This window comes from Trichechus manatus, unplaced genomic scaffold (assembly GCF_000243295.1).
Source record: "Trichechus manatus latirostris isolate Lorelei unplaced genomic scaffold, TriManLat1.0 scaffold00012, whole genome shotgun sequence".
Classification (NCBI taxonomy): domain Eukaryota; kingdom Metazoa; phylum Chordata; class Mammalia; order Sirenia; family Trichechidae; genus Trichechus; species Trichechus manatus.
Window position 1 is genome coordinate 14,348,554 of NW_004443948.1, and position 11,541 is coordinate 14,360,094.

General features: G+C 37.7%; 1 protein-coding gene across 1 annotated transcript in view; it reads right to left on the reverse strand.

Moving 5' to 3' along the window:
- The window catches only part of ROBO2 (roundabout guidance receptor 2), a 591,630-nt gene that overhangs the window by 176,683 nt on the left and 403,406 nt on the right, over positions 1–11,541 (reverse strand). The window contains exons 2-3 of the mRNA XM_023726649.1: positions 4,881–5,038; positions 1,946–2,066 (exon numbers count right to left, since the gene is read on the reverse strand). Of these exons, the coding sequence (XP_023582417.1) occupies positions 1,946–2,066; positions 4,881–5,038 (279 nt within the window). The remainder of the gene's footprint in view (positions 1–1,945; positions 2,067–4,880; positions 5,039–11,541) is intronic.

An 11,541-nucleotide genomic window follows, 5' to 3' on the forward strand; every position in this document is an offset into this window, starting at 1 on the left:
AAGATTCAGTTATAATGAATATTTTAAAAGCCCCTGTAACTAAGAATGGGTAGAGTGGGCAGATTTTTAAGAGTGGAATTGCTGCTGTATGTAAATAAATCTGATGAAGGGTGGAGTGTAATGGAACCAGTTTTTGCTTTTGTAAAGATTATGTCAGAAATAACAATACCTAACAAGAAAATATAAAGTGGTTCATTAAAAACATGTACTGAGGCAATAGTGCCAGAAAAAAATAAGGTGGGCCTCATTATAAGCAGGACCTAACTTATTTTATGTTCCCTAAGGACTAGGGAGTCAAGATAGACAAGAGGTCTCTCTTGTTGAATATTTCTTACAACCTTGATTCAGGCCATCAATGCTGTTTTTGTGTGTTACTTCTGGGTTTATAGTTTGTTTCCCCATCAGTAGCGGAGTTTTAGTTTTTCCCTCAACTTAATATTGTACTTACAGGAGCCCTGGTGGTGCAGTGGTTAAGTGATAGGCTGCTAACCAAAAGGTCAGCAGTTCAAATCTACCAGCTGCTCCTTGGAAACCCTATGGGGCAGTTCTACTCTGTCCTATAGGGTCGCTGTGGGTTGAGATCGACTAGATGGCAATGGGTTTGCTTTATTTGTGTGTGTGTTTTATTTTTTTTTTATAACCCCTCAGGTCAGTCTGACTAGTTCACACCATCAGATAAATGCTTCTCGGCTTCTTAAATCAATTTTTCCAGAGGAACTGTCTCTAGAGAAATTCAATCTCTTTGGTTTCCAACTATTTTCAAAATAATTTAGTTACAAAATAATTGTAACTCCTCACCTTTTAAGGATCTCCTATAGTTCTCTTCATGTCTTTAGGAAACGCTAGGTAAATATTTCAGAAAACAGTTACAATAAGTTTAATTGCTTGGGTCATGACATTAAACCTTTTCAATTTCCTTCTGAAGGCAATATATACTACCTATTCCTATTCCACAGTTTGTGGTAGTTACAGAAAAAATAAAGATAAGTGTTTCTTTAAATAGAATAGCTGTATTGTGGGCTTTCAATGGTAATGTTCAGTGACCACTAATTTCACATCTTACCAGGCAAAACTGTCTTTTATTCATTAGCGAGTGAAGCGTATTTTCAGACTCTTACAGATGACTGTGTGAAAATTAAGGGCAAACTGATATTTGTCTGAGCTCTGCAGGACAGGAATTTACAGGCATACTTTGAAAAATTTTATTTTTACTATTCAATTCGTTTAACAAATTATAGTATTTCTCCTGGCTTTGTCATTTTGAACTTCAAGCTGCTTAGTATCCACAGGGAACATAACCAGAGATTACGTGGTACTCACAGTGATTGAAAAGACAGGCTTGCACTCTTGTACATATTCATAAAGCACAATTGTAACTCACTGAACATAATGTAAATCAGAATGTGGCTCTTCCCCATTATGACATGGGATAGCAAATCCCAAAATGCAGAAGAGCTTTCTTTAGGGACCTATGTAGTCATGGTGCTACACTTGGGCATGTCCTGAGAAATGATAAGAAATAGGGATCCTTTCATATCACTCATAGAACCCGAAGACTATTTTATTGGCACAGAGAAGCAATTAGAGAATTCCAATGACCTCTTGCATTTAAAGAAAAATAAACATATAATATCGGCAACAGGGAAATGCTTTACTAAGAGATATGGAGATATAAGTGTTTCTTATATATAAGAAGGAACCGTGGTGGCACAGTGATTAAGAGCCAAGGTAGACAGTTCAAATGCACCAGCAGCTCCTTGGAAACCTTATGGGGCAGTTCTACTCTGTCCTATAGGGTCCTATGAGTTCGAATTGACTTGACAACAATGGGTTTGGTTTTTTTGGTTTATATATAAGAAATTTATATATGAAGCAAGGGTTTGCTTTTAATATTTAAAATCAAAGAAAGAGTAAAAGCAGTTTATAACTTAAAAGAGAGTTTTACCAAAGACAGTTAGCTCTGCTGGATCACTGTCTCTTTCTCCCACCATATTGGTGCCAACACAGGTATACATCCCTGCATCACTTTTCCTGGTATTGGAGATCATCAGTTTTCCACCACGAATCTGTTAAAAATCAAACAAAAAGAAAAGAAAGTGGAAAGGAAATACGGAAGGAAAATTCATTAATAAATAATTTTGAATATTTATGTACAATGTTTTCTTTCTAAAAACAAACAGATTAGTGGCTAATACACAAAACTCTCTCACTAATTGGGCAACTGCATGTGTCCTTTCTTGTCTTAAATGTACCCTCAATGGAAGCTTCCATATTCCCTTGCTAGGAAATGTTTCACTAATGAAGCCTTTCTCTCTCTACTGAGTCCTATTTCCAGTCTTACGACTGCTCCCTCTAAATCTCAATGGTCTTTCTTCACACTGAGATTCTGCTGAATGAATTGTTATTGTCATTAGCCATCAGCAAGGAACACTAGAAATCTGCTGTAGATAATGTAATGAAATCCAGCTGATTCAGAGGGATTCAACAAGTATTTATTAACTATCTCTAAGGGCTGGGCAGTGTTCTAGGCACTTGGGATACCGTAATAAACCAAATATTAAAAATCTCTGTCTTCATGGAGCTTACATTTCAAGTTTTAGTATTATTATCTTTGTCTCATCTTAATCGTATGTAAGGGAGTTTTTTGGTTAGAAGGGCAAATTGATTGAAATATATATAATAGATACATTTTAAATGGTGAGTATGGATTGGTACAAATCATTGGCTTTTAATAGGTGCTTCGTAAGTGTGTCTTAAAAGCATTTATTGACAAAATGAACAAATGTAATAATATTGAAATACCCATTTGCTAAAGAGGACGTTAAAGCAAAATTAGGTTTTTAGTAAGTGTATCATCACTCATAGCTTCTTTTCCAGTCTTTTGTGTGTTCATCAGATTTAACAAACATTACTTTATAACGATGGAGTGTTCTTAAAGAGATACCAGATAAGTACATGCTGGTTTTCTCTGATATTTTTTAATTCTGTAGGAAAACAAAACTCATGTAGGTTTAATCTCATCAGAGATATTTCACACTCTAAACTTGTCATGTCATAGAAAGGAAATTTCTTTTATTTTTTTAACACAGGAGAAATAGACCATCAACCCAATCTTTGTTATTTCCAGTAGAGCATAATGGTAGGTTATACAATGGCCAATGGAAGTAATTATTCCTCCCCTGGAAGCTAAGCTTGGTAATGTGACTTACTTTGACCAAAGGAACCAAAGAAAATATTATACCAGCAGAAAGTTGCTCACACATTGTGACTTGCCTTTCCTTGCTACAGTTGGAACTCTGAGACCACCATGGGAAAGCTAGCCTGAGCTAGCCTGCTGGAAGATTAGAGCCCATGAGGAGGAAAACCGAGATGCTCAGCTGAGAGTCAGCCAATTGTTGGACGTGTGAGTGAAAACCAGTTGCTGTTGGGTAATTCTGACTCATGTCTACCCATGTGTATCAGAGTAGAAATGTGATCCACAGGGTTTTCAATGGCTGATTTTTTGGAAGTAGATCTCCAGGCCTTTCTTCTGAGGCATCTCTGGGTGGACTGGAACCTCTAACCTTTCCGTTAGTACCAAATGCATCTGAATCACCCAGGGGGTAAGGCTATCCAAATTCCCTAGCTGCCAACATACATTTAAACAGGCCACAGAAGCACGAGAAAGCCTAGCAGAAATCAGCTGCGCTGGCCCAGACAAAAACTGTCCAGCTGACCTAGAGAATCATTGTTTAAATAAAATGGAATTACAAGCCATTGTGATTTGGGGAGGTTTGTTATGAGGCAAAAGCTAAATGCTATACATATCAACTAAGAGCCCTGGAACATTGATTTTACTCCATCACCAAGAATACATTTTCGTGTTTCGTGCCAAACTACAGACCATCAGAAAATGAATTCTCTTTGGCACTGTAGATACTCAGAGTGCCAAAAGTCAAGCCAGAGACATATGTGTATATGTTGTGATCCCTTACACAGCCCATCTGCTTCTGTGTCATGTTGGAATCACAATGTGCACGTAAGAAAATTTCTCATTTATATTTTTAAAGATAACAGATATTCAGACTATACAGACTTTAATTGTAATGACATGGTTGTTCACTCAAATAAGAGACTATTTTAAATAAAATATATTCACTCTAAAGTATCGTATCGAATATAAAACATACAACTGAATAACATCAGAAGGTTGAGGCATTAGACACTATTTCAGTGAACTGGTTTTCATTTACAAATTTGGAATGGATCTTCTGATAGAATAATATTATTACATGCCATTCCCCTGCTTGATATCTTCATCAGTTTCTGGGTGTTTCATTTTGAATCATAATCACCTGATTAACCTGATTTCCCTTTTAAAAACAGACTATTTTTCTACATGAGCTAAACTGTAGAATCAGCCAGCTATTTTCACTTTGGTTTTATTTCAGATCTACTACACTTGTTTTTAATTAATCCCTGTATAAATAAATATCATTTAATTGAAAAAATTTTGAAAACAGTGGCCAATGAAATGTTCTAGTTAATCTGGTTTATGACCATCATTTACAGTTTAATGCTCATGTATTGTATAATCAATAGACACACTTGGAGATCTTATAAAGAGCTAAGATATCACTATTGCACTGTAAAGTTATTTTTACATAATTAGATTGGTGCAATTATGAATATATCACAAACACTGGCATGCATTTTTGTCTCTTGGAAGCCTCATCCCAAAATTCATTTTTTTAAAATAATGTTACCCTTTAGATGCTGATAACTTTTGGTAATTAACAATAAGTACAGTTCTATAATTTTATTAATAATAAATTAAAAAATACATCTATGTTAAGACTTGATATTCAATTTCTCTAGACCACTATCTTTATTTGACTCACACTTATTCTCTCTTCCTTGTCGTCGATTCGAACTTTGTCTTTTTTCCAGTAGATGGTGGGTTCAGGGTGTCCCCGGGGAGGTTGGCACTCCAGGATCGCAGGCTCTCCAGCTGCCACAACAACATCTGTGGGGTTTTGCCGGAAGTCATCTCGTAACACTGAAAGAGAATAATTACGGTAAAAGAAAACTCAGTAACAATGACTTTAGCTTTCTACCGCAAGAGGTAACTTCAAGTCTTATTTTACTTTGTGCTGGCAAAAAAAAAAAAAAAAAAGCCAGAATATGTACTGTGAGTATAGCCATGACCATCTGAAAATATTCTAGAGCCTTCCTAAATGCTCATCAGTAGGGGGATGGCTACAAAAATGATAGTGAAGCTTTGTTCAGAAGCCCTATATGAAAATTGATACAGGTCTGAGGAAAATAAGTTGAGAAATATTAGTGATATGGTATTGAGATTTGAAAAAAGCAAGATGCAGAATGGTTTACATAGTATGATTCCGTTCTCTAAAGGACAAAACATATACCTATATAAATACATGAAAATAGATGCTAAAGTTATATTAAAACCCCAAAACATGTCACAAGAACATTGTCTGTAAGCACGTATGTGTGTCAGTCTGGGAGGGGAAATGAGGTGAGAACTCTTTGAAAAAGCTCTTTCTCATGACATGAATATGGACAACAGCCACACGTTTTCATTACACTTCAGAAGATTGCCTCACTGTTCACCCTTGCAACGCACTAGCACCCACATACACAGGGCTACATTTTCATTCTCTCTGCATCTCCACCTGCCGAGCGACATCTGGGCAGCGTGACTTTCTGAGCAGAGATATCCCTTATAGCAGTTTTGCCAGTCTGAATTTCCCCTCCTTTCATTAAGAACAGCAGGTTGGACCTCCGTTGCAACCTCCGAAAATCTGGCATGCCTGGCTCTCCAAATGTCACCTAACTGCTTGCGCTTTTCTGCAGTTGGCAGGATGAAAAGCCTGGAGAAGGGACTGGGCCCTTATCGGAAGGCAGGACCCTGGGTTTATTTAGCAAATAAGGGCCGTATCTACTTCAGGGTAAACGTTCAAAAAAGCAGTTGAGAGCAGTTAATGTACCATATACCCCAAACTACCCTAGCTTTACTTATTCTTTGATATTCCAACACTGACAAGTTTGTTTCCAAACTGTGCCCAGGAGTAAAACACACACACACACACACACTACACGTGTGTGTGTATGTGTGTGTATAGGATCCCTGGTGGCGCAACAGTTCAGAGCTCGGCTGCCAACCAAAACATTTGGTACTGCGGAAGAAAAGATCTGGCGATCTGCTTCCATAAAGATTACAGCCAAGAAAACTCTTTTATGGGACAGTTCTTCTCTGTCACATGGGGTCACTATGAGTCCAGATCAACTTGATGGCACCTAACAATAACAACATACGTGCATATATATGCATATATATATATATATGGCAATGGTAGTTCCGTGGTAGAATCCTCACCTCCTATGTGAGAGACTCCAGTTCTGTTCCAGCCAATGCACTTCATGCACAGCCACCACACGTCTGTCAGTGGAGGCTTACATCTTGCTATGATGCTGAACAAGTTTCAGTGGCGCTTCCAGACTATGATAGACTAGGAAGAAAGGCCTGGCAATCTACTTCCAAAAATCAGCCAATGAAAACCCTATGAATCACAACAGTCCAATCAGATCATGGAAATGGTCCAGGACCAGGCAGTATCTGGTTGCCACGAGTTGGGGCTGACTAGAAGGCAGCCAACAGCAATGTGTATGTCTGTGTGTAATTGGTCAAGCTGTTTGGAATCAAAATTAGGCAGCTTGTGCTAGCCTCTTATGTAAATCATTTGCTGCAAATGGGGATTAGGTCAAACCAACTGCCTTCTGTGTCCTGTAATGAGACCCACTTCAGCACTGTGCTTCTTTGTTGTGCCAAGTCTCTAGGTTAATTGTCATTCTCCAAATAAATAAAAATCCCTGTCCAGAAAATAGCTCCAGAGAGACAACTGAGTGACTTTCAAAGCTTTTCTTTTCTTGCCTTTTGCAACACATCCTTTAACACAGTTTTCCATCTTAAATGAAGTCATGGCCCTTTAGGAGATTAGAAAACCCTGTCTCATATTGGAGCAGTAAGAAAGAATTCAGCACAAATTGTTCACTCTCAGTTTATAAGCTGATTAATTTACTGCTTTAGCTGCTAAGGAAATGTGTTCCATTTTAGCACTGTGAACTGCACATTTTTGGTCCCCTTGCCTTGTCTAACCGGCAAGAAAGGTGTGATTTATATGCATAGGATTTGCTTTTGAATGGGCTGAGAGAAGTGTGCATTTAGATGTGACATTCAGCCAGCGAGAAGGGGTTAACACTGTGGTTCCCTCTTGCAGGTAAATTCTCCAGGGAGAGCAAGCTGGTGACTTATTTATATTCTAAATACAGAACAGCTGTCTCTTTATGCAATGTTAAGAGGTGCAAAAATATGGTAACAGGATGATGAGCAACCCTACAATATCCGCTACTGGCAACAAATGGTGTTTTGGCAGGTCCTCAATCTGTCCCAAAATGGCACATCTGGCCAGGTGAAGGGCCTTCTCCGGAATTGGTCTCCTAAAAAATGACATGCCAAAAGCCTCAGCTCAAAAGGGACTTAAGATCAGGGGAAATCCTTTAAGAAATGCAGTATTGCTGAATTGCAACAATCTAAATTAAAGGTAAAAAAAAAAAAGGCCTTTGACATGGAGGACAAAAAGGAAAAAAAATCATAACAAACTATCAGGACTGCTCCTGTTAAAACAATGTAACATGTGTTTATGGCATTCACGAAAAAAAGAAAATGACTCCAATTTGCAAATGAAGCCAAGAAATCTAACATCAAGTGTAATTTCAGGCTTTCAGATTATTCACCTCGAGTGTAGGGTGAGATAATGGTATAATTGGTACTGTACCCTCTTCAACTTGTAAAATGCTCTTTGGGGTTTGAACAGTATTCAGTGAACTCATTTTTATTTATTTATACCATTTCTTTCACTCCAAGTCTTTGTGGTAGTAGAATGTGATCAGGTTCTCTCTCTCTCAAAACGTCCAAGAAATAAGCATTCACTTTTCGGCAGGTTCTACAGCAGCAAACGATACTGGAAATTATTCTTAGGAAACAGTCAAGACATTTTTCCACCTCTCAAAGCGTAAAGATGGATATATATGTTCTGATATTTGCTTATATGGTTCTGAGGTTTGGGTATCTACTTATAAACATGAGCAAAGAAAAATGAAATAATATTTATACGTCCTACTTTGTGTGCTAATTATTAATTTCTTCTTAGATTTTGCCCTCCTTAGGAAAGGATTCATCTGGGTTGAATGAAAGGAACTAAAATGGTCTTGGAACTGTAGAAAAGCAAAGCAAGCCCAAACTGAATCTATACTTCTTGTTCTTCTTAATCGCCTATCCTAGAAAGAACTGACAGCTACATTTCGAGCGTGGCTTGGCTACTAACCGAAAACAAGCACGTGCAGCAATATATGTATTATTTAAACCTCCAAAAAGGTCTTTAAACAGAGTGAAAGGAAACAAATCTGATGTAATGGGAAAAAGAAAAAAAAAAAAACTGGTTAAAATGACAAAAGCAGAGACAGTAGGAGTAGGAGTAAGTTGTACTACAAAGAAAATGGGCATAAATAGGTGTGCTTTTTATGTAGTACTTGTTTGAAGATCTCAGTGTAGAACATAAGGTTACAAGTAAAGGGGGGGGACTGAAGAAATCTAAATGGCTAAAGGAGGAGCCTTAGTGGCACAGTGGTTAAGCGCTCAGTTGCTAATCATAAAGGTTAGTTTTTCTCAGAAAGAGAAAAGACCTGGCGATCTGCTCCTGTAAAGATTACAGCCTTGAAAAACCTATGGTGCAGTTCTCTACTCCGTCCTATACGGTCGCTATGAGTCGGAATCGACTCGATGGCAGTGGGTTTGGTTTAAACGGCTACAACCCAAATGTTCATTTCTGTATATAAACGGAGAAGTACAAATGAGAATCCACTTAACTAGTCCTAAAATAACCTTGGAAACCCTGGTGGCGTAGTGGTTAAGAGCTACAGCTGCTAACCAAAAGATCAGCAGTTCAAATCCACCAGGCGCTCCTTGGAAACTCTACGGGGCGGTTCTGTTCTGTCCTATAGGGTCGCTATGAGTCAGAATGGACTCAACGGCAACGGGTTTAATATACCCTAGATTTCATTTGCATATTTTTTACATTGACATGGACCATGATTTAGTGAGTTATTCTGAAAGATCAGAAAATTCTGAATTAATAGTGTGTTTTAAAAAAAATACTTCTCACAGAGATTTCTGGCAAATTAATTCAATTTTGCACTGTCCTATAAATTGGTTAAGGGCTATAAAACAAGAATGACTTGATAGTGCCTGTGATAGGCTGCTTCTAAAATGGTTCCCAATGATCTCTGGCTCCTAGTATTCACTACCTTGTAGAATCCCCTCCCCTTGAGTGTAGGTTGGACCCAATGACTTGCTTTGATGAATAAAATATTACAAAGTGATGCCATGTCACCTCTGAGATTAGGTTATAAGATTGTGACTTTAATCTTGCTGTCCCTCTCTCTCCCCTTCTCCCTCCCTCTCCCTCTCCCTCTCGTTTCTCTTCCTCTCTCTCTCTCAGGCTCTTCTCATTTGCTTGCTCTGATCAAGCAAGATGCCACACTGCCCTATGGAGAGGCTCACTTGGCAGAATTCTTAGGGAAGCTTGTGGCCAATAGCGAGCGAGGAAATGAGGTCCTTGGTCCAACAACTCTCCAGGATCTGAATAAATGGACTGTATTTTTACACAGATATTGCGTGCCTTCTATGTTTGTTTACCAACTGCACCTGCCCCCTGCAAGGTATTTTCATAGGCACTGCCATGTCAATTTTTTTTTACAAGTTGCTGTAAAAAAAATTAGCGTAGAATGCTTATGAAAATACTTTGAGGGGGGAAGGCGGGTTGGCAAACAAATGTAGAAGATGCGCATTACTGGCCTAAAAATAGTCATTTCGCTTGGAAGCAGAAGATTCCCCAGTCAAGCCTTCACATGAAACAACAGCCCTGACCAACACCTTGATTGCAGCCTTGTGAGAGACCTTAAAGTAAAGGCTCAAACTAAGTCATGCCTGGATTCCTGACCAGCAGATCAGAGGAAATAAACATGTATTTTTTTGAGCCACTAAGTTTTATGGATAGCAATAGGTAACTAATACAGTGCCATAAAAGAGCTTTACACCTAGTTGTGATGTTAGAGCTTAAATCTTCAACTCCTACTTCCTCTCAACACCACAATCTTTCACTCAGCAAGACCTCTCCCTTCTGTCTTCTAAATCAATGGTTCTCAAGTTGTTTTTTGTTCACCTCAGTGAAAAAAGGCAAGGCAAAAATTCCTCAGATATTTTCACCTTTTTATATTAAAATATGAGGTGAGACTGCTAATTAATAGACTTCTGAAAGATACATTTTTTTAAACCAAAATGGACACATGCTTCTAAGTGAAGTTATTAGGAACGTAAAGCCTAAAATCATTGATACAAGTATTCATATATACCAAATGGATGAACAAAAGCACCACAACAAACAAAAATGATCATGAAAAGGTGATCTAAGAAGAAACTAATTAAAAAGTGTGATGTCTTGATACTTAGAAAGATGTATGCCTCTTAGTCAAGCATATACGTACTGTATGAAATTACATGCTGTTTTTCCACAAGAATTTTTTTTTTTTAAAGTTGCTTTTTTGAGGATCAGTTTGCAGGACCACATAAAGATACTTTTGATCTATTTTAAAAATAACTGTCCTATAATAGCTAGAATTTATGAGTACACACTATATCTCACACACTGCATCATGATATATAATAGGCCACTTGAACTTCCATCAATTGTTTAAGTACAGGGTTTGAACCCAGCATGCCTGACACTAGAATCTATACACTTAACCACTATGATTACACTGATTTGTAACATCAACACTTTATCTCATCTCCACTTCACCAGTTCAGGATGTTCTTATCTCCACTGTAAATTAACATGAGTATCCTATTTGACTTTTTTCTCTGTTTTCTCTTTTAAACTCCATTGTGGGCATTATGAGTTTGCTACAATGCAAATATGGCCATGTCAATTCCTTTTTCACAATTCTCAATGGTTCTTAGGATAAAAGTCACTCCTTAATATTATTCTGGGCCCCTGCTTATATTTCCAGAATCATCACTGACGTCTCTTCATTCCTCATGCCCTAGACATATGCAGAAACATCCAATTCTTACGCAGATTCACATATTATAGTCTTCATGCCTGAAAATCTCTCCCAGCTTCCCATTTTGTTCCCTTACATTTCCCTATTCCTTCCTTCGAACGCATATTGTTTATTCAGGTATCAGCTTGGGGCTCACTCATCTGAAAAGCCTTTCTTTATATACTTCAACTGGACTAAGTAACCCTTTTGAAGGGCTCCCATCATGAAAGACATCAGAAGGATTAATTAAGTATTCTTAATTGGTCGACTGACTTGATGAACTCTTCACAAAAGGGGTGTTGCAGTTCTTTCTTATTATTTAAAATTTAGACCACAATATTTGAATTTGTTTTTTTTTTTTTTTTTTTTTTTTTTTTT